The sequence below is a fragment of the Malaya genurostris genome, chromosome 2 (assembly GCF_030247185.1).
Source record: "Malaya genurostris strain Urasoe2022 chromosome 2, Malgen_1.1, whole genome shotgun sequence".
Taxonomy (NCBI): domain Eukaryota; kingdom Metazoa; phylum Arthropoda; class Insecta; order Diptera; family Culicidae; genus Malaya; species Malaya genurostris.
Window position 1 is genome coordinate 286,913,663 of NC_080571.1, and position 24,727 is coordinate 286,938,389.

The window sequence follows — 24,727 nt, forward strand, 5'->3', positions numbered from 1 at the left end:
TGAAAGGAGTAACGACCACAAAACTTACCATTCATGCGATCCATGTACTCTTCCGGAGCGGCCAAATTGTGACCGACCGTCGTTGCCCATCCGACCGGGTGAATTAGGGGAGAGTCTTCATGACACCAGAAACCGTTGTCATCCGGGGGACTGTCGTAGTACCGGACGTACAGCCGCTTCCCCACGATTTTGTTGATCGAAGCCACCTTCACCTGGCTGATGCGATTCTTGTCGACGACTTCCAGATTGAGAGCTACCCGGAAACGGGACTTGAAACTTTCGCTGATTTTGTTGTAAAATGTCGACGGTAGTGTCCTGGCATTGGAAAGTCGTTTCACCAGAAATTCCTTCCAGTCCTTGTACGGTTTGGCTATGCTTTTCGGTGGGATCAGAGGCTTGCCACGGGTAGCACACCACCCGACCGGATGGACTTCGGAAGAGCAGAGATTAACCCAGAAATCTTTCGACGAATCCGTGTCGAATCCTTCGTAACGCAGAAGTGCTTTGTAGCCACAGATTCGGAGCACGGTTGCCACCCAGAACGAGTGTGGCGTCCCGCCGATCAAGGCCTGCTGCATATCGCAGTCGGTGTTTTCCACCTCGACCTTCATCCCGATCACCACATTGGGCCACATTTCGTAGCCCGGCGCATGCCGGAAGCAGGTAACCGGGGCGGCAAAAAATGTCGGATCCGCCAGAGACGATGTCCAATCAAAAGAGTTGATAAATTCCGAAGGTTTTCTTCGGATGCTAATAATGCGTTCGTCCTGCGGGCACGGTGAAGGCAACCGGGCTCCTCTCGGGAGCTGCGGGATTTCATCCTGAGGAACGATTTCGTGACTGATTGTTTTGTCGCTATTTACACCGTGGTTGCTATTGTCGCTACTGATATGAAAAATTAAAAAAGAGAAATCAAAACCTTTGCGAAACATAAACAACCCAAGAGTGGCGCACTCACCCAATCTGAGACATTTTGAATCTATAGCTGATATTTTGTACTTGCTGCTGTTGCTGTTGTTGTTGTTGCTGATGCTGAAGTTGCTGCACCTGCTGCTGTAAGGCCAGCTGTTGCTGTAGTTGTATTTGTTGCTGTTGGTGCAGTAGATGCTTACTGTCGATATCCGTGCCGCCGGCTATTTGTGCCGTGTTAGCCGATTCGGATTCGTCGGCCGAATCGTCTATCAACTGTTCCGGGGGCAGAGCTGACGGTGCGGCCAACGATGGGATGCTATCCTCCAAGGTGACTATGGATTTGCTACTGATCAAACCACCGGAGACCGAGGAGTTGATATGACCGGAATTGTTACTGCTGTTGTGACTACTGTTGCTGCTGCCGCTGCTGCTGTTGTTGTTATTATTATTGGTACTGTTGTATAAACGTAGCGCGTCGAAGGAACGGGCGCAGGTCATACTACAGAACCGACGTTGCTTGGTGTAGAACGAGTGCTTCACACCGATTGCACCGCACTTTTCGCAAATTGCTGTGAGTAGAAGGTGGAAGGAAAATTTGAGCGGGATTGGTTCGGTCGACGGCGGAGTGTATTTCGGGTGGGTTTGATCCGTTCGATCAGAGATGCAGTAATGTAAATTTGTCTGTGAGACACTGCACTGCGATTTTACCATTACAAACTATTATCAATTAGAAAGATGGACATTTTCAGTCACACTATAGTATATGACAACCAGTGCTGTAAAACTTCATTCAATTCAATTGAAATCGAATGTGTGCGCATACTGACGATTACTCTACTGCAGTAAGCTTCACATTCTAATGAGCACCATTCCGTCCATCATTCGTTACTTTTTATACCAAAGCTCAGTTTAAATACCGTCAGTTTATCCCTTGAAGTAACAAAATATCTCTTACAATTGAATGAGAGAGTGACCTTCATGTGAGGTTTATGTAAATATTCGAATTGGTTCAAGATAATGGATGAAAGGTAAACCAGTCATGATAACTGAAATATCAATTACAAAAAAAAAAAAATGAATTAATTGTTCCCTCTTTCAGTTTTCATTTTTAATATTTCGACACACATCTTAATAAATTTCAAACAGTCGAAATTATCGATTTTAACTTTCTGCTTATAATTGAAAACTCAAATGAGAACCGCGACCCTCTATTCATCATTATGGTCGGAGAGAGTTTTGGTTATCGAGTTGCTGTTTATGCCTATTCATTCGCACTTGCTCACTACTCACAGCGAAGACAATGAAACAGGTAGATTGCTTGGCACTATAAATTGAGCAAGCAAAACTTAAAGTGACTAGGTACGGTTATTCATTTGACGATGAATTCTGGGAGCTTAAGCAACAAAAGTAAAATAAATGAGAAGGGATATGCTGACAGTCAATGGCCATAAATTTCATTTTCATCTAATAATATTCGATTGAAATGAAGTTTTACCGCACTGATGACACAGCACTGAAAAACTTTTCTTTTTTATAAGATTTTGACCCGGATTAAAAGGCCCATTTTTACTGTGTCTCATCGTTACCTATTTTATATAAGGAAAACGAGTGCCTTTTTCTTTATATACAAATTGAGGGCCAGTTGGTTCACAGACTCTATCTTCATCTGTCCCTTCGACGTTGCTATTGTTATTGTCGAAAGACATTTTGTTGAGTTTTAGTGTCGTCTTATCATTGATGTTACCAGTCGAAGTATTGGAGTCGATGTTAGTCGTGCCAAATCGTTGATTGAAATGTATAGTTTTGCCATGGATTGCTTCCACTTGTTGAGTTGTAGTTGTAGCTTAAGCGTCTGCATGTCAACTGCAACTGGCATTCTTCTTGTTCTTATGCAATTTGGATGAGGATTGGTCCTTCCAGTAGATGATGCAGTTTATGGTTCTGTGGGAAAGTTCCGCGAGACGAAAAATAAAAGACGAGCGCGGCGTACTCTCTCTAACTTGTTTATTCGTGTTCTCATTTATAACTGCGCAATTCCAGTTCTTCTTCTTATTCATTGCAAAACGGCAAGGGGTGCTCGAATGCGTTTTACTGTGTAATCATTAAGAGAGTCACCACAGAATCCCCCCCAATTACACCAGGAACCTGACCCTGTGTTCTGATTGTGTAACTTTGGTCTTCGGAGCTGGTTTTGGAATTTCTTCGTCGCAGATGAACGCTGGTTTGATTCGGTCGATCGAGATTCGCTGAACTTTGGAGTTGATGAAAACATCCATATACTTTGCATGTCATAGAATCACCTTGAAGGGTCCCTCATACGGTTGAACCAAGGGTTTCTTAACTGCATCGATTCTTGCGAAAACGTGGGTACACGTTAAAAGTTCAGGGCTCATAAAGATGGTTGGTTTAGCGTGGTGGTTTGGTTTCAGCTTACTCATTGTATTTCGCAATTTTTCCGCAAACTCACTCCTGTTAGTCTGTTGGCTTGCCGCCTCGAAGTAATCGCCGGGTAGCCGCAATGCTTGTCCATAGACGAGTTCTGATACTGAGCAGCCGAAATCCGTTCGAAAGGCTGCGCGCAATCCTAACATTATCATAGGAAGTTGGTCGTTCCAATGCTTAGCATCGACGGCCATAATTGCAGCTTTAAGGGTACGGTGAAATCGTTCAACTATTCGCTGTTGTGCGAATATGCTGTGCGCCCATTGTTTTTGCTAATTCTCTGAAGAGTTCGGACTCGAATTGCCTACCTTGGTCGGTAGTGATGGTCTCGGGTACGCCGAATCGTGATATCCACATCGAACACAAAGCGCGTGCAACGGTTTCGGCCAACATGCCATGCATACAAGCCACCTCAGGCCAACGAGAGAAACGGTCAACCATCGTCAGCAAATAACGATGACCATTGGATGGTGGAAGCGGGCCAACGATGTCTACATGAACGTGCCGAAAGCGACTATTTGGTAAGGGGAAATTTGTCAAGGGAGCTTTAGTGTGGCGTTGAACTTTTGAACGTTGACAATGTATGCACGTTAGGACGTAAAACTTTATGTCCTTATGCATATTTTTCCACACAAAACGATCTGTTACTAGTCGCCTAGTAGTTCGCAGTCCGGTATGAGCTATTCCATGAACGTACTGCAGTACTGATTGTCTGTACTGAGGTCTGTACGTATGGTCTTACTTTGCTGTACGACGTATCGCAGTACAAAGATCGTGAAGCTAACGGTGTTTTGCGTGGCATCAACTTTAACGCTGTCGAAGAATGTGCTATTCCTTCGTAGTCAATCGGCATCGGTGTAGAGATAGCCTCTGTTCGAGAAAGAACGTCTTCTACGGTATTTGATTGTCCACTGATGTGACGAATGTCACTAGTAAACTGCGATATGAATCGCAAATATCGATCTTCGTGCGGGAGACGACTGTTCGGGCTGGACGACAGAGCGTGGGTTAGCGATTTGTGGTCGGTATAGATGACGAATTTTCGAGCTTCCAACATGTGGCGAAAGTACTGTACTGCCTGCTTCATCGCGGTTAGTTCTCGCCCGAACGTTGAGCACTTCATCTGTGCTGGTGAAAACTTTTCCGAATAGAAACCGAGCGGAATCCACTTGTTTTTGTCGAACTGTTGAAGTACTGCTCCTGCTGCCGAATTGGATGCATCTACCATCAAGCTCATTTGCTTCGATGTGTCCGGGTAGTGTAGGATGGTCGCATCTGCTAGAGCTTGCTTGCACTTATTAAAAGCTTTTTCAGCTTCCGGTTGTCGTTCTTTTTATTATCAGTAATTAACTGGCGCAACTCTAGCTGTACATCCGTGGCACGCGGAATGAATCTCTTGTAGCAATTAATGAGTGCGAGAAATCTGCGTAGTTCTTATACGGTGGAAGGTGTTGCAAACTGAGTGACCGCTTTTACGCGTTCTGCCAGTGGTGAAATTCCTTCCGCACTTATCGCATAACCAAGGAAGTCAACGCATTTTTCGGCAAACTTACATTTTTCCACATTTATAACCAGACCGAAGGGTTTTAATCTTTCAAATACCGTTCGTACATGCATGTAGTGTTCCTCCAATGAGCGTGATGCTATACAGATGTCATCTACGAACACTATCACGAAATTCATGTCACCGAACATCTTATGCATGAATCGCTGAAACGTCTGGCTCGCATTGCAGAGCCCGAACTGCATACGAGTGAATTCGTACAATCCGAAGGGTGTTATGACGGCGGTTTTGGGTACGTCTTCCTCCTCCACCGGAATTTGATGATATGCTCGCTCGATATCGATGATAGTGAATACGCATTTTCCCTGAAAATCGTTTAACAAATCGTGGATGTGAGGGACGGAGTAACGGTCTGGTGCGGTGATTTTATATAAGGCCCGGTAATCCCCTACAAATCTCCATTTCCCATTTTTCTTCGGAACGCAAAGCTGCTGGAGGGCCGACAAATACCCAGATTCATCATGACCTGAAACTCTGATTTAGCCGCATCCACCTTATCAGGTGCCATTCGCCGACACTTGGTTGCTACCGGTGGACCTTTCGTTTGAATATGGTGGGTGACGTCGTTTTGAACGGTTGTTTGGATTGATGTTGGTAGCGTGACTTCTCTGAATTCCGGAAGTAGCTCGGGAAAAGGATGATCTGATGCGACAACTGTAACACTGTGAATCAGTGTGTTGGTTAATCCGCCAGTGGAAGTCAGCTTGGTGAGGCCGTCAATGAGACGACGGTTTTCCAAGTCTACCAAAATCCCGAAACAGCAAGAAAATCTGCGCCGATTATCGGTACGCCTACATCCGCAACCAAGAAAAGCCAGTTGAATCGTCGTCTTAGACCCAAGTCCGTTGTAATAAAACGTTTATCGTAAACATGGACATCGTTGGCTGCATGTAAATTAAATGAAGCCGCACCGTGTTTTCTGTCCTTACTGGTGGCTGGAATGATGGAAACATCGGAGCCAGTGTCGATTAAACATTTGGATTTAGAGGTGCGATCATAAAGAAGTATACGTCGGCTTTCCGGCATGGCCGTTAGTTTTTTTAATGGAATCTGCAAGGATCACGGCATTTAGTGGCTCGGCCACCGAATTTCCTGTGAAACTTAAGTCGGTGAATTTCTGCGGTCAGCGTTGCGATCTGACCTTGTAGATCAGCTATCGGTGAGACTTCCGAACAGCTACTAGTTGCAACGATATGTGACGAACCGGTGTTTTCTAACATTTTGTCTGCCATTTCAGCGAGCTTCCCCATCGTTCCATCGCTGATGGCGAGAATTGCTTTTACGTGCGAAGGCATTCGTTGCAGGAAAAACATTTTTAGCAGATCGTCTGTGACGTTCAATCCGGCGGCCAGTTCCTGCATTTTTGCTAAGAGATGTATCGGTCGCATATCACCTAATTCGCAGGCTCCAAGAACGGTTTCATCGATTTTCGCGATGATGTGGTAAAACTTGGTATGATCGCGGACAACATTAGCGAGGGCGAACTGTGCTTCCGCTTGGGCGAACCACATCGCCGGATCGTGTCTCCAGAAATCCGGTAGCTTTACCGTGACTCCGGCGGCGAGTGCCGCTATTTGTTGAGAATTGTTTCCGTTATTGTCCTCGAGCATTTTTATTATGTCGCGACGATTACGTTATCGAATGGAATGAATCACGTCGGGGTCACCAATGTGGAAAAGTTCCGCGAGACGAGAAATAAAAGACGAGCGCGGCGTACTCTCTCTAACTTGTTTATTCGTGTTTTCATTTATAACTGCGCAATTCCAGTTCTTCTTCTTATTCATTGCAAAACGGCAAGGGGTGCTCGAATGCGTTTTACTGTGTAATCATTAAGAGCGTCACCACAATCTTTTGTAGGTTAAGTTAAGGATATTTACTCCCCCTCCTTCTTGCGAAAATTATAATGACCATCACTGAGTTTTTTTTCTTATTCTTATGAGCATCACTTAACCCTCATATTTGGGACACTGCTACACTCCCTCTCCCATGAAGTACTCATATTGTCCTCTGCAAGTGATATCGCTCCTCCCTTAAGAATACTCTTATGACAACCTGATAAGCAAGAAATATCGATGCAAACTTTTTTTTAGGCGTTTTGGAGTTATGTTGGATTATAAAACATGATCTTAGAACTAGATTATAGGATGAATATGTTGTCTAAAATGAAAGAAATTAGGTAAAGGGTATCTGCGGCCAATTATTTCTCATAACTATCGATAGACTATGAATTATAAAAACTAGCCAGAAACTATCCGTTAGCCAGGTGCGGAATCGATATATCTGGGAAACAAGTTCTAAGGAATGGTTTAACACAGCTTGAGCAATTCGTACTCGTCCCTTGAAGTGTTGTAAAGTGTCATCAATCGCTACTAAAACATTCCCGCTCGCCCTCCCGAAATTTCGAAATAAACATAAAAACAGAAACAAAAATAACGCAACCTACCCATTCCATCGCGCTGAATCGGAATCACTGACGGATCGATATCTCCCTTGTAGGCAATCGGCGTTTTCAGCACTAACCCGGGCCGCTTGACCGGTTTGATTTTCTTGTTCGGGAAGCGTATCGCTGCGCCGCTCGATTCACCGCCGGTGTGCCCAGCAGAACCACCGGCCGATGCTGCTGCTGCTGCTGCTGCCGCTGCGGCCGCCGCTATCTGGTGAGCATATCCGGAAACTTTGACACCGTCGTGCATGGGCGGACTGGACGAATCGTCGTCGTTTGCACACCCATCGAAATCGAGAAAATTACCCTGCGGTTGCAGCAGTTGCGCTTCGTTCATCAGCTTGTAGGTCAGTAAACTTTCCTGTCCGGTAACGGACAGGAACTCACTGTTGCTTTCCACCATTCGTTGATATTGTTCGTAGGTTTGCATGGCATGCTCCTCGTCATTCAGGCCTTCGTCATCGTCGTCATCATCAACCATGCGGGTGGCACCGACCGGATCATCCGCATCGTCCGGTTCAATTCCAATACCACCAGGACCCACGCCCGGTCCGGTCAGCTGCCCTGCAAGGCCACTTTGCTCGAGGAAACTGTAGTTCCCAAGACTGAGCTGTTGCTGCAGTTGCAACTGTTGCTGCTGGAGATTGAACAGTTCCGGATTTGTGATGGCCAGTTCGGAGCTTGGAATAGCAGCCAATCCACCTGTCGGTGTTGGAATCGCCGTCACATGGCCACTATAATCACCGATTAGCGACCCGATGGCTGGGTTCATGTCCTTGGTTTAGCAATGCGCCAATCGATGCGATGGTTCAAGGGTGTGTGAGTGTGTGTTTGTGTGTGTTTTATTTTTGTGGAAAGACGACAGTTTTCCGGACGGTAATTTGCCAATAAAAAATCAAAAATGAAAAAAGAGAAAAAAAAACAAAAATCAAATTAGACTAAACTAACTAAACAAAACTGCTACTGAACGTAAGGGAACAAATGAATGAAGGTTGAGGTTGGAACGGGGAATTCCGTCGTCGAAGGAAGAAACTATTCGAGAAGCGACATTTTGATCTAAATAGTTGAAAGGTCCCCTTTGAGTTATGAGACACTACCAAAGTACGGTAGTACGGAATTTCGAACACCTCTTTCGCTATACACTTCGGATCGTTTCCCTCACCATCTGGATCTGGATACGTACCATCGATGAAGCTTGCTGCGTGATGTCGTCCATTACAGCTGGCACCGGTTGACCGTACAGATTCGTTAGGTTTTCATCCAGTGGCGAGGCGAACTGTCCCATCCAAACCATAGTACTCAGTTCTTGTGGATTCATACTAGGTATTACTTGGTTGAAAACTAGAAAACAAAAATACAAAGGAAAACACGAATCAATTTGGTTTCAAGCTATTTTGAAGTTGTGAAGGTATGTTTAAAACATTCAGAATTTACTTCGGACATATATTTTCAGTTTGGTCTTCCATCTCCGAGAAATTTTGCTGCAATGAAAAACACTGGGATTTGTCGGTTACGTCACATATAACGTTACATCTCTAGAAGCGGAAATATTCGCCATAACCCTTCCAAATTTGATTGACAAATAAGTTTATCAAAATTCGTTGAACCCAGCGAGAAAATTCAGCCTATGTAAAACGTGCGGTTACGTCACTTAATCTATTTTATCTTCAAAACCAGAAGTGACAACCATTTGGTTGTCGTACTTCATCCACAGTTCAATGGAAGCCTTCAAACGAGACTAGGCTTGTTAAAATCAGTTCTGCCATCTCTGAAAAAATTGAAAAGTAAAAAAATAACGCGTTCGTCGCTTATGTCTCTTATACCATATATCGCCGGAGCCGGAAGTGCCAGCCATTTGATCTACGAACTTGATCAATGGTAGATCAGGACTATAACATACGTCAACTTACTCTTCATCAAGTTCCGGACTAGTGTTGCAACGCATTTTTTGGACGCTTGAGCCCAAATTTTTTTAAACTTCTGCATGTCCCCAGCTGCCTTACCAGTCTTCTTGAAGACCCTCTTCACGATTGCCCAGTAACGAACGTTCGATGAGTCGAAGTTGAGGGCAATTTGGTGGATTGATATATTTCTCAACGGAATTTATACCGTTTTCCGCAAGCCAATTGAGAGTGGTTTTGGCACAGTGAGCCGACGCTAAATCCGGCCAAAACAGTAGAGGTGTACTATGCTTCTTATATAAAGGCAGCAATCTCTTCTTGACTTCAAACCACAGGAACATATTTCTTCCCGAGCAGAGTGTGAGATCAAATAGAAAACTCATTTTGATGTTGCGATGTTCGCATTTATCGATTACTCAATTTGCTGTTGTTTTGGTCGTTTTAAGTGGCAAAACATAAAAATCGAAAGCAAAAAAATATCCCAATGATAGCAAAAAGAAAACTATTTTTGCTAACAGCGAAAGCAAACTGAAATCTAAATAAGATATAGAATTTTTCTTGTTGATAGCAAAACTAGTTTTCAATTTGAAGTTATTATCAAACAACGAAAACAAAACTGGAATGCATAATCAGTTATTGATTTGCTTTAAAAAGACATTACTGAAAACAAACAAGTCGCGAGCATAAGCTAAAAATAGATTGGGCAAAAGACCCGGGATAGTATACCTTTAGGCGATATTACTTGCAACAATAAAAAAAGCGTCAAAAGCACCAACACCTCCCACAGAGAGAGGCTTGGGTTTCGAACCTAGGTGATTTGGATTCCGAACTCTCTGCGAATGCTATGGACTGTGACGTTAAGCTGTGAGTAGATGGAGAATTTTCGATCATATGACAAGCAGTGTTGATTCACAAAGCTGTATACAGGTAGTTTTAGCCGACGCACACTCGTTTCGTCGCATCCGTTCCGCAACCATTATGAATGGAAGTTGCGGCTATTTGATAGGTATGAAAATGTGCTCTTTGTCTTTCTCGTATCCAGAAACTGTAGCATGTGAACATCATAATAACAAATTGAGTTATTTATTTGATCTCACTCTACTCGAGTATGTAATCACTTTGAAATACGAATTTCTAGGCTCAGGAGAGCGAGCGCTTTAGAGTGAAGTCTTTTACAGCAAAGGCTTGCTGGAAACGTGAATTAGGAATATGACAATAAGCAATCTCAGATCATATGTTATTTCGATTCCAAAAAAATATCTTACTTATTTCGACTAATTGGGACAATTAACGAGTATCTCACTTCTGCTCACAGACAGCATCACACTGATTTAGCAAATTTTTAATTCCTGTGTAGACTGTTGTGTGTGTTTTTATGGGGAAGGAGGCCTAGCTAGGGTCTTTAACAGGGGATTAAACTCAAACATGCCAAGGATAAATTGTATGAATGAAAGGTTGGAGTTTGTAGCAAGTACCTCTAAAAAGAGGTTTATTTTTAAATTTATCTTATTTGACGACAGAAGAGGGAAGCCGGAGGATATAGACTAGGCGAAAAGAGTCTGGAAAATCAATTTTCATTCCCCCCCCCCCCCACTCTTTTTTTGACGAGCACAGATATTTTTTACACTACTCAGAGGGCAGAGAGCTGTTGCAAGTTCACTAACAAAAGAGGAGTTTAATGTAAAATTCATTGGACGAGAAACGATACTTCTTGATTAATACAGATACTACCTCCACATCAAAATAGATTAAAGGGTTATTTCAAGGAAGGAGTGTAGCAAGTGCCCCAAACATGGGAAGTATAAAGTGAATTGATCGTATTTTATGAAAAAATTATACTTCTTGACTAGTACTGCATATTTCTAGCAACTAAGTGATTACGTGGAAAAAGGTTGTGTTTCACTACACTCTGAGTATTTCAATGGTCAGAACAATTCCTAAAATTGTTTTTGCGGCCTTGTATTTACGAAACATTTCCGAGCAACGCCGGGTAATTCAGCTAGTATGATATAAAGAAGAGCGTATTATTCAAAACATCAACCGAAAATAATAGTCAGAACATTTAACATCTTTTTTTTAACTAAACGCGAAAACTGTTAGAGAATCTGATATTTAACGTACCCCACCAGAAGGAAATCGTTGACGTCAAATGTATTTTTCATATCAAGTTCCTGACGAAGGTCTTTCTGTGGCTGACGATCAGCGAGATGAGAATGCCCAAGCCGCTATTCGTTCTCGAAGAAGAATGAAGCCTTTTGGCCGGATCTGGTGAAGGCTCAGTATGCCAGGAGATCGCTAAAGGAGATGAACTAGCTTCAGATAGACGTGGCACCAATCAGGCGCGTATACAGGGGGGTGTTTTAGGGGTTCAAACCCCCTCCGAAACTCAAAAAAGTATGATATTATGTAAACCCTTTTTTTTCAAATAAGTAAAAAATAAAATGAATAATTTTCAACAAACGACTCCACAATAAAAAAATTTTAAATAATTATATAAAAAGTTCCATTTGTATGGAAATTGATCAACATGTTCTGAAACACCCCCCGAAATTTTTTTCTGGGTACGCGCCTGGCAACAATGATCGTCAACCTATCCAATGTCCTCCAGATATGTGGTGCTAAAACAATAATCTCGCAAGTAAAAATATAGAGGATTATTTGTGTAAAAGCTGCAAAAGTGTTGAGAAAAATCTTTTCCTTGATCATGGTTAGGTTCCGGACTACTGCCGCACGAAGCATTTTTGAAAAATGCAACATAGAATTAAAGGAATAATTGTTCCATTAAAATTTATTTTTGCATTTTTGTATCGCCTAATGGAATTAGTCCTATTTTGATGCAGTTATTAAGTTGTTGCTTTTGAATAATCATTTTTGGAGTTTCCCAAAATATTTGCCTCCCAAGTTTTTTTTCTAAAAGTAACAGCAAAATGATAACATAATGTGATATCAATTGAAAAATTGATGAGCTGAGATCAAATTAAGATTTCAATGTGATGTTGCTATCATAATAAGATTTCGATTTGCTCTCGTTTTGATGTTTGACTTTGCTCGGGTTGCCATACCAGTATCTTTCGACCGAGTTTTCTACTTGAATCGACCTGTCCGCATCGCTCCCATCCTCCCCAACGACGACAGTAAAGTATTGTGGACCTGAAAGGATTTTTGAGTCCTCCTTTACATAAGTCCCATCGTCCATAAAAACGCATGCATTCGGACACTGCAAAAGACGCGAATACAATTTCCGGGCTCTTGTTGCTGCTCGCTTCTTCTGTTCTACACTTTGTTTCGAGATTTTCCGCTTCTTGTAGGTCTTCAGGTGATTTCGCCTCTTGATACGCTGGATCATTCCGAAACTCGTTCCTGCTTTTTTTTGGCCAAATCACGTATTGACATTGATTTGTTCTTCATGATTAGAGATACCACTTTCTGATCCAGTTTCGGGTAGGAAGAACTGGGTTTTCAGCATCTTCCTGGTAGCTCATCCAAAGAATAGTGTGCCCCAAACTTATTAATGATGGTTTTAACGATGGCATGATGAATTTCAAACCGCTTCACCAATTTTCGCATAGTAATATTTTTTTTGTTTCGATTATAGAGGTTTTAACCTTAAGGTCATTCGCCTCTTCGGGCCAGAAAAACTGTCTGACCCTATGTGCGGGGTTGGGAATCGAACCCAGGTGAACTGCGTGAAAGGCATCGACTTACCCATTACGCTACACCCGTCCCCAGAATAGTAATATTCTTCTCACTTAGGCTGTGAACCATTTCACGGTTAATTTTAACTTTTGGTTAAAATCTGATTATTGGTTATTAAATTTGACTAAAACTGTGGCCCATTTCAAAATTTGACGGACGGAAAGTTATTTGGGTTTATTTTCCACTGGAAATAATTTCAACTAAAGAAATAATATTAGAATTTTCATTGCGAGATTTTTTTCAGTGTTGGAAAATAACTATCGATCTGTCAAAAATAACCATGCTCTCGAGCAGGGTTATTTTTGACAACATCAAATTAACCTATCGAGTGTCAGATTTTAACCAAAAGTTAAAATTAACCGCGGAATGGTTCACAGCCTTAGCCATGTGTCCAGAACCTCAATTTTCACTTCCTTTTCAACACGCGACATTTGGAAAACGCAGAATTTTAACCGCACAAACAAGTAAACAAACGAAAGCTGACAGCCAAACTCACAGCATGCTGTGATCATGCATAAGCATGCATAAAAAACCATCACAAATACATGCGTACAACACAAATGTATGTGGATAGCTTATTTTCGATACACTCCTTATCTATACTCTTGCGTTATTTATTCGTTTCGTTTTAATATTTCTGGTATTCTGCATAATTCTTCTTTCTTCTTCTTCTTCCTTCCTTTCTAAGTTTAAGAGCTTCTCTTAGTCCGATTTTCCAGTTTTCTCATTGTGAATAAATTATTTACAGTTGAGTTAGTAATTATTTACACATGCAATTTACACATACATATACATCTACATATGCACATATGCAAACATACTCACACACATACATACATGTATTTCACAAGCAAACATCGTAACATTGAGCTACTGTTTCTATTATAATAGATTCTGACTAGGGTTAATGTACCAATAATCATCTCATTTGTAGTGTCACCATGTTATTTAGGCGATTACTCGACTTTCAATTAATGCATTGTGATCAAATCGAACACAATATCTTTGCTTCGGATTTGTGAAGCACTACCGCAGAAAAACTAGTTCGAAAATTGTTCAATACTGTTGTTATAGCGACGCGAAAACTTGAAGCGAATGCTCCTAATTTCATCTTACTTTTGAAGTCAATCTATCGAACAGAGACAACAGATCTCACTCTAACTAATGGTTTTCGCATATGAGATGACTAATGGAGCTGAGATAAATGAGGGTACCGTTACCCTATTTTTATCTCTACTATTGGTCGATCGTTAGTCCTGAGCTGAAACGGTGGCCTTTATTACCATTCTTGCATACACTTCCTCTTACACTTCACTCACATATCATCTCACTTATCAGGTCTCACATGAAAACGACACAACCTCACAAAATGAACTGGATGAACATCGTTTGACAGCTATCAGTGGTTTGCTCATATGTTCATTCTGTATTATTTTATTCTATTCTACAATATTCTTTTCTCATTCCACAGTATTCCATGGTACACAAACCACCAATAAACGTCAAAGATGAAATGCATTTACCATTCGTTTGATGTCATCGTGTGAAACCCAATTGGGATACGTTCACTCCATTTAATTTCCACTTCACACTTGTAATAAAGACCGGTAGTATGAAAATGAAACAAAAAACAGAGCTCAGCTAAGCCCTACCGGCCTCTCCAAACCCCGGATGTTTGGAGCGTAATGCAATCAACATCTCATTCAAGTCATAGCTTAATTATTGAATTTAATGAATGAAATACGATTCATTAAATTCAATAATTAAGCTAAAGCTGTAACATATATCTATAATCTATATTGAATTCCAACTGTAATTGATTGTATCTGATGATGTTTGCAATACCGTCATGCCCACCAACCACGGGAGGGAATGTAGAGGTATAAATTGAAAACTCAAATCGCCTATATTTAGTTATTTTTATGGTTGGAAAACGACTGGACAATGCGCAATTCAGGCCCCAATGTGGTTCTTAGCCTCTTGTTCAGTAACTCCTATCCCTACCTCTCCGCGGTGCCGGGCTGGGGTACGAGTAACCAATCCCGGTGGGACCTTGGTAGTATGCTGACAGGGAAGGGAGGAAGGGCTTGCTTTCTCTTTACAGAGAACGATCCTACCCGAGCGTCTGTTCTCCATGTTTGGAGCGGCTCATTACCGTCCTTGTGTCAGTGTGGGAGTCTAAACAGTTTTGACACTATGGCCCTCCGGCGAGAGAGGAGGTTGGTGCAGGCCCAACAAGCCCGGAAAACACACATACGCACAATCAAGTAAGAAATACAACTCGGAATAATCGGCAAAGACCTACGCGACGAACAAAGGGCTACGATTGGAAGCTTTGCACATGGAACTGGAAATCGCTTGGCTTCGCAGGATATGACCGAATGCTGCATAATGAAATTCAAGTCCGCGGCATCGAACGGCTACCTTCTACCAGAGCTGTGGCACAACCAGCATTTTCGGAACGGGATTTGTAGTGTTGGGCAAGATGCGCCAGCGCGTGATTGGGTGGCAGCCAATCAGTGATAGGATGGGCGTATTGAAGATCAAGGGCCGTTTCTTCAATTACAGCATCATTAACGTGCACTGCCCACATTAGGCGAGACCCGATGACGAGAAGAAAGCATTTTACGCACAGCTGGAACGAATCTACGACGGCGGGATGTAAAACTCGTCATCGGCGACATGAATGCTCAGGTAGGCCGGGAGGCAATGTACAGGCCTGTGATCGGGCTGGAGAGCCTGCACGAGGTAACGAACGACAACGGCCAACGATGCGTGAACTTTGCAGCCTCCCGAGGAATGGTAGTTCGAAGCACCTTCTTCCCCCGCAAAGATATCCACAAAGCCACCTGGAGATCACCTGATCAACATACGGAAAATCAAATCGACCACGTTCTAATCGACGGGCGATTTTTCTAAGACGTCATCGAAATGTGCAGTGATACCAGTGGTAACCTTCTCACGAACGAACGTGAGGTGATCGACAGGTGGAAGCAGTACTATGACGAACATCTGAATGGCGAAGCACCAGATACAGGGAACGACACAGGAATCAATCTGGGTGCACGCTCAGCCGACGACAGATTCCCAGCCCCGGATCTGTCGGAGATAAGTGAAGAGATCGGCAAGCTGAGGAACAACGAAGCCGCGGGCAATGGCCAGGAGAGCTGCTCAAACATGGAGGAAAGGCACTGGCTAGAGTGCTGCACTGGATGATTTCTAAGATTTGGGAGGCGTATCGGACTGGCCATAAATGTGTCAAAAACAAAATACATGATAGGAAGAGGTTCTAGAAACAATACGCCTCCCACCACGAATATTGATAGACGGTGACGATATCGAGGTGGTTGACGAGTTTGTGTATTTGGGCTCACTGATGACTAAGACGATACTAAGACGTATTTTGGCAGGGAATCGTGCGTACTTTGAACTCAGAAAAACCCTTCGATCGAGAAAAGTACGTCACCGCACGAAATTGACCATCTATAAAACGTTCATTAGACCGGTTGTTCTCTATGGCCACGAGACCTGGACTATGTTGGCAGAGGACCAATGCGCCCTCAGTGCTTTTGAAATATTGGTGCTGAGAATCATTTATGGCGGAGTGCAGATGAAAAACGGAACGTGGAGACGGCGTATGAATCATGAATTGCAACAGCTGCTAGGAGAACCACCCATCGTACGGACAGCTAAAATCGGACGTCTACGATGGGCTGGGCATGTCCTAAGGATGTCGGACGACAGCCCTGTGAAAATGGTTCTTGAATCTAATCCGACTGGTACAAGAAGAAGAGGAGCGCAGCGAGCAAGGTGGATCGATCAAGTGGAGGGTGATCTCAGAAGCATCCGTGCCTTGAGTGGCTGGCGACGAGCAGCAATGGACCGAGTTATGTGGAGACGTATTCTTGATACAGCAAAGGACTATAGCTGTTAGGTAAGGTAAGTTAGTTATTTTAAATTCCTTCAATTCAAGCTTTAAACAGACATCCTATCCAATAACATTCAGGGTTTCACATTAAGCAATGAGTAATTCAATTAGTTATATTTTCTACCACCTTAGAACTAATCGTCTAGGATACAGATCTCATATCGAAAGCCTGAATTTGTTTTGGGAAATATCATTACATTATTGAAGTTAGGAGTCTATCAGTTGCAAAAGCTCAAACTAAATTCAATGCTCCATCAACTACATCATTATTAACGTTTTTGTGAGCCTACTATGGAATAGTTGAGGACATTTAAAAGAAAATTAAACATAGATTCACTGAACAAATCAATCCATATTCAAAATCGTTCTAAGATTCTAAGATACTGGTACCAGTTCCAGCTCTCAAAGAAGTAAATCAAATACTCCCTTATCCAGTTTGGTGAGTCCTATTAACATCTTACAGAAATATGAGATAATGGTTGCTCTAATTTCATCATAATTTAACAGTTCGGCTGAAAAGTTCGTATCGTTTAATAGAAACACATTTTTTTGCCAAAATTCGTTTTTATTATTCAACATAATTGCCATCAGAGGCGATACAGCGATTATAGCGATCTTCCAACTTTTCGATACCATTTTTGTAGTACGATTTGTCCTTTGGCTCAAAATAGGCCTCAGTTTCAGCGATTACCTCTTCATTGCTTCTAAATTTTTTACCAGCGAGCATTCTCTTGAGGTCTGAGAACAGGAAAAAGTCACTGGGGGCCAAATCTGGAGAATACGGTGGATGAGGGAGCAATTCGAAGCCCAATTCGTTCAATTTCAGCATGGTTTTCATCGACTTGTGACACGGTGCATTGTCTTGATGAAACAAAACTTTTTTCCTCTTCAAATGAGGCCGTTTTTTTGAAATCTCGTCCTTCAAACGCTCTAATAACGCTATATAATAGTCGTTGTTGATGGTTTTTTCCCTTTTCAAGGTAGTCGATGAAAATTATACCATGCGAATCCCAAAATACAGACGCCATAACCTTACCGGCCGATTGTTGAGTCTTTCCACGCTTTGGGTTCGGTTCATCGCGTGCAGTCCACTCAGCTGACTGTCGATTGGACTCCGGAGTGAAGTGATGGAGCCATGTTTCGTCCATTGTTATATATCGACGAAAAAAATCGGTTTTATTTCGATATAACAGCTCCAAACACTGCTCAGAATCATCAATTCGTTGTTGTTTTTGATCGATTGTGAGCTCACGCGGCACCCATTTTGCACAAAGCTTTCTCATATCCAAATATTCGTGAATAATATGTCCAACACGTTCCTTTGATATCTTTAGGGTGCCAGCTATCTCGATCAACTTCACTTTACGGTCATTGAAAATCATTTTGTGGATTTTTTTCACGTTTTCATCGGTAACAGCCTCTTTTGGACGTCCACTGCGTTCATCGTCTTCGGTGCTCATATGACCAGTACGAAATTTTGCAAACCACTTACGAATTGTTGCTTCGCCCGGTGCAGAGTCTGGATAACACTCATCAAGTCATTTTTTGGTATCGGCGGCACTTTTTTTCATCAAAAAGTAGTGTTTCATCAACACACGAAATTCCTTTTTTTCCATTTTTTTTCACAATAACAAAAGTAGCTTCACTCAAAATGCAATATCTCACAAACTAATAAACAGACAGCTGTCAAATTTATACACGTATCTTTTGAAGGTTGGTACTAACTGAAAATGGTATGGATTTAATTCTAGTGGCGCCCTCTCATAGAAACGATACGAACTTTTCAGCCGATCTGTTACTGAGACAAAATGTGATGAAATAAGGGCAATCATTAGCAAACTGAAAAGCACGAAGGCTCCTAAGAATTTTTAATAATTTTATTTAAAAAATTCCCCGATGTTACCTTGAGACTTTGCCATCAATTTTGCAAGTGTGTTGAATACTTATTCTACAACTTAATCAATATCCAACAGAAGCATCTAAATGCTTATTTTTTCAAAATGAGCTTTCATTGTGCTATTATTGATAACAACAAAGAAAGCTCTGATGCTTCCTGATTGATTTAAAACTGCTGTTAAACCCTTAAAAATCGTTGGACGAGATATGTTGCCCCATATTTCCAATGGAATGTTCAACATAGAATCTGTGTGGGAGCTCACGTGTTTTTTATGCTCTTATGCCTATCGTGTTTCAGTTTTTCCTGATGTTCAGCTTTAGGGATTTTGTACAGAAAGGTCAAATTCCACACAAGGAATGTAATGAATGTCGCGTGACTATCGACTTAATCGATGAGCATCTCGATAGTCCCACGGCAAAAAGGCCTAACCGCAAATGACAGTTTCTCTTTGTTTACTTATTCTTTCACGATTTACCGGATTGATTTTATATTTGACGCCTTAAGGACCATTCACACATTTCAGTTCCGTGAGGGTTCAGTGAAAGTGCCTTCAGTGCGCCGTCAGTGTTCTTATTTTATCGGAACCCTTCCGTTCCGTTTCCGTGCTGTTTCCGTTCCGGCACAGCCAATGCAATGACATACCGACTTCAGTGAAAATAAAAAATACCGGTGACGACGAATTTGAGTTTGCCGGACGTACGCTACACTGACAGCGAGCTGCACTGAAACGGCACGGTGTCGGATAGGTGTGAATGCGTGCATAGAAAACGAATGAAATAATATCAGTATCCGTGCACGGTGTCGTGCCGGCACTGAACCGGACCGGATATGTATGAATAGTCCTTTACTCTTCGCAAAATTTTCAAGTTGAAACTACAAACCTTCGCTTTATATTGGAAACTTTGAAGAAGTTGCGGTAAAGGTTCCGTAATAATCAAAAGAGAAAGTAAACAAAGAGCGGCTCTCATTTGCAGTTAGGCCCTTTTGTCGTGGTACTATCGATTTTTCGTCTCCGTGTACAAAACTATCAAGAAAATCAAGGATTGCTACGTTACTCTATTCGTACATAAACTGACAGCTGTCAGATCAATATATCTCAATCTGAAATTTCAGCACAAAGCTGCTATTCCAAACAAACAGCTGTCGCAACTCTAGTTTTAGAAGGCACTCCCTTCAACTAGTCCAATAAAAATTTGGGCGCCCATTTCTCTTCAATAGAAAATTTTCTACAATTTTAACTGATGATATTCTGTTGAATCAGATCTGATTATGTGAGGTTATGTTATTTGTGCAATTTACTATCATTGTAATTTTACGACTAAAATCTTTCTTTGTGAATCGTTCGGGTGCATTTGAAGTTAGATTTAGCTATTTTAACTAGGATCATGCAAATTTTGGTTTTACACCTGTCTTGACAAAACACAGAATGAAACATCATTTACAATTGCAACGTCGCATGTTCGAACCTCTATTTTATAGTTTAAAATGTATTCTAGATCCTACTTCAAGTAAACGTTTACTGGAACTAACTCGAACTTCGCATAGCGGCAAAAAATTATGTACCTATCAAAATTTCCATGATTTCGCAATGTATCGAAAATTTATGTGCGAAAGCCGACTTTCTGCAAACTATTGCAAATAATTATTGGATTCATGATGTAACTAAAACTAAACTGGCTGCAAACAATCTGATGTTTTAACACTACAAAATTGCTTCGTATTTTAGTACGGTGCCCTCCCGTTATGGAGATGGTTTTTCAAACAAAATAAAACATTACTCTATCGAGACCACTATCTATTTTCCATCAGTTCGTTGAAGATAACAAAATGCTGTTCCAGCAGTGTGGAACACATAAACAATGTCCGAACAAAAGCCAACACTATCGAATGTCAAACAGTCCCTCTGCTCTGTTTGCATCATGTTTCGATCGCTGCGAGCGGAAGCTCCTGCGGAACCTGTCGCCGCCACCAAAACCGATCGATGAAAAACAACTCACTAAAAGCCGCATCTTGTAAAACGGGTACACAGGGGTGTTGTAAAGGTATAGTTCCTTGGTTGCTATACTTTCCACCAAACGGGTGAAGAGCGCAAGGCTACACAACATACAGGGAAAAAAAAAGAAAAGAAACGATACTCTAGCGTGATGATGCCAGTAGTAGGTAATTCGATGTAATTAAAAGGCTCAATTTTCACTGCGAAAATTCCGTCCGTCACAGCAGGACATCTTCGCTTTTGGTTGAAAATTCAGTGCAGCCGTCTGCTCCGGACGCTATCGTTCCCGTTTTAATTGTAAATACCCGCTAACGCTGCCGGAAAATTACTTCCCAACCAGAGCACATTAAATTGGTAACCAGAAAGGAGAAAAAAAAAGTCACCGTCGGGCAGCCACAAATGAAGTAAGAATTCCGCATGAATGACGGATAGTGAAAACGTACTCACCGTTCATATTTCAACTAGCTGCACATATCTGGGGAAGGGCTGCCTTCTAGGGATGGATTTCTTGCGTCTTTTTGCACAATTTGCGTATGAATTTTCCGTGATAATTGGTACACACACGCACCGAAACCGAAAAAATAGCAAAGTTTTGTGGATCTTTTCCCGATTCTTCTTCTTTCTGCTGCTATTAGTACGCTTTGCTTTCTTTCTCACCATCCAACAGACGACGTACTTTTTTTTCCTCTGTATTTCCCTATCCGAGTGAAGCGATGTACGTGAGAAACGCGAGGCCAAAATTGTACACTGACTGACGGCCGCAGACAGAACGCGAGCAAAAGTTTGAAAGTTCGAAAAGTGAAACAAAATTCGCTGGTGGTGTGCGTGTGTTCGACTGCATCGCCGTACGCGCCAGTGTTGCCCGATGGACGAAAGGGTTCTGATGGTAAAAGCCGAACGGGCGAACGGCGATCCGAGGGGTAAACATTTCCCTTGTGTTTCTAGAACGAATTCGAAGATGTGATCTGTAATCTGCAAAAGGATTTTTTTTGTTGTGATACTTAGGACAAGACCTGACAACTGGGGGGGCTGCTTTTGTTCCAAAATGGACCAGTTTCTGATTGGCTGATTTTGATGTTGCTATCCGCACATTGTGAAAAGAAACAACTTTTGCAGGGTAATGCCAAGTATCAAGAAAATCAGAAAACAAGTTTATTAAAATGTATAATTTTAGCTCACCAATGAAAATGAAATTTTTCAAACAATGTTTCAATTTTTTCCAATCTCATTTGTAATAAATGTTTATAGTTGCAGCACTGTATAATTAAAATCAGCATCAAGCGGTTTTTCTTTTTAGTGAATTAAAGTGTAACCAAAAAAGATTTGTTAAATTAGTGTAAATTCGAAAGCGTGTTTAGTTTTACGAGAAGAATGAACTATTGTGTTCCTCACTGTGGTCACACTAAGCATTTCTATCCAAGCTTGACTTTTTCCGGTTTCCAAAAGAACCGGTAATACGTCAACAATGGATTCGATTTTGCGTTCAACATGAGATATTTCGTGTTTTGTCATCAAAGCTCAATTAATTGTTTTTAGGCATTAATATATAATAATAAAATGCATTGACCAAAACATTTTTCATGTTTATTTCAAATCAAAAACCGAGTCTAAAAATTTCAATTTAATAAATAGTTTTTTCTTAGCATAGAGTTATTAAAAACTCTGTAAATATGGCTACACTGTAGCCGATACGTTGGTATTTATTCCACAGGGCGAAAATGACGAGAAGGATGATTCGGAAAGAGGAATAAGAAGCCAGTTGTCAGGTCCTGTCTCAGTGAATACCACTTACTTTACAAAATTTACTTTTTCAAAATTTACTCTGAGGAAGGATGGGTAGAACTTAATCATGAATATCTCTTGTTGTACTCAACACCACAACATAAGTTTTGTTCCATGCTATTGAAAATTTGAAAAGCAATTTATGATAAAATTTTCAGTAATATCATATTCTAAAATGTTTAGTATCAGCGAGTATCATAGAGAGAAACTTATGATTTTTGTTTGTCTTTCGTGTGCTTGGACAAAACTTTTGGGGCCAGGGGCGACATTATATTTTCGCGTTATCTATTGGCAGACTCTGTCAGCACAGACTAACAGACATGACAGTATGAGTAAATTCTTATAAAAATAATTTTTCGTGATGCACTAGTTCCACCTATATTGTACTGCGCGAACTCTTTACTATCTGTACACCCCTTGTGTTATGTAAAAGTTTTTTTACTAGTTGGTTTCCCCTCGTTTGTCAACACCGATCAGCTGCTTGCAGGGATGCCTGATTTCATCAAAATATTTGAAAATGAATCGTTACAATAAATTATTGGATTACGTTGATAATACATTTAACTTTTTCGCGATGTTGGAAGGTAACCATTTATTTGACTCAACGTTGTTCATCTAGACTATTTTTTATTGTGTTGGTAGTTTTCACCCGAAATTAAGTGGCGGCAGACCAGAAGCAAGTAAATATTGTTACAAAACGGGTTTGATTTTGTATTGCGTTGGAGGATGAGAAGTAGGCACAATTATGTATATAGTTATGAATATAGGCAAGATGTATTAAATCCGAGATTAAATCTGTATCCTGCATGAAATTCGCATGGACGTATACAAATCAATACATAACAGGTAATTCTGTATGAATGGCAACTCTGTTGGTAAATGAAAAAAATGAACACAGTCTAGATGACAGACAGGATGTTTTTGATGGTTTAACGTGGCGCCATCATGACACATGTGAGTACTGTCCCAAATATGGGAATGTTCGAAATGACCGTTAAAATGATTGAAGAATCTAATTTAAGTGTCCTGTCTGTTAGTCTGTGCTGTCAGCTTGGAGTGAAATCAATCTTCAGCTTAACAACGCCATCGCACGACATCACATTCAAAAGATCATGTCAATTGTAAGGGCAGAGATAAACTCAAGATTACGAATTCCCGTCTTAATCCCATATAAATCAAATAAAAAAAACTTGCTCAGTAATCGTGATCACGAGAACTTTGTAATAGTATATTATTATTAGCCCCTTGTCAAATAGCGTCGATAAACATAGAAAAGCGTCGCAAAAATACAATTTTTACGCTGCAATACTTATACCGACGACACGACCTGCCACTCGTCTATCGAAACTGTATCGCAAATTTAACTACCCCTCAGTAACTGGAAATGTCAAAACGAAATCGGCTGGAAAATTATTGAAACTGGCAACAGAAGTCGATGAATTATTGATTTTGAATAACAATTACCATAACCTTGGTTACTGCATATTAAAGACTTAAAAAATGTAAACAAAACGAACTGCCTCGAATGGAAGATCCTTTTTTAGCAGTAAGTTGAAAGTTCTTCAGTATCATCACATGCCAGAGCGATGATTCGATTAGACTGTTAGATAGAGGCTTTTGTTGAGGCTGGCTGGAGCTTGAACATACAAAAAATGGCTTTTAAGAACAGCAGAATCAGGTTTCCATATTTCCTCATCTTATCACTTATCGTTTAAATATCCGTTGAAGCTTGTTAAATAGTTTAACGTAACTAGACTTAAATCTATGACGACTATCTGATACGTAAATGAGTTTTTAAAAGGTGGTGAAGTTTGCAGTCATAAAATCCGTCAGAGCGAAACTTCACTGTCAAACTAGTATATCAGCTTCATTCAACCAGCAAATCAAAGATACTTAAAATTTTGAACTTTACTTTTTATTCCAGTTCAGAATCGTTTTTTATATGAAAGCACGAATACACTTATATACAGAATTCTTATATGTTCCTTTGTAATGACTTTCTTAAATAAATCTATTTCATTTGTTAGCCAAATCTTTATATATTCGCCGCGCCGGATTTTTCTCCTCGTTGCCAATCAGCATACATGTTAAAGCGTCTAATTTCGTCATATTTCATAATATCATTTCCCCCAAAAGTTTCCAACATCTGTGTATAGTTTAGACGATAAT

The 24,727-nt window shown here is 41.1% G+C and overlaps 1 protein-coding gene across 1 annotated transcript in view; it reads right to left on the reverse strand.

The window, feature by feature from the left end:
* The window catches only part of LOC131430436 (polycomb protein Sfmbt), a 31,724-nt gene extending 10,164 nt beyond the window's left edge, over positions 1 to 21,560 (reverse strand). Inside the window, exons 1-5 of the mRNA XM_058595436.1 lie at positions 21,224 to 21,560; positions 8,545 to 8,702; positions 7,362 to 8,136; positions 959 to 1,481; positions 29 to 885 (exon numbers count right to left, since the gene is read on the reverse strand). Of these exons, the coding sequence (XP_058451419.1) occupies positions 29 to 885; positions 959 to 1,481; positions 7,362 to 8,136; positions 8,545 to 8,702; positions 21,224 to 21,230 (2,320 nt within the window). The 5' untranslated portion in view covers positions 21,231 to 21,560. The remainder of the gene's footprint in view (positions 1 to 28; positions 886 to 958; positions 1,482 to 7,361; positions 8,137 to 8,544; positions 8,703 to 21,223) is intronic.
* Between the last annotated feature and the right edge of the window lie 3,167 nt (positions 21,561 to 24,727).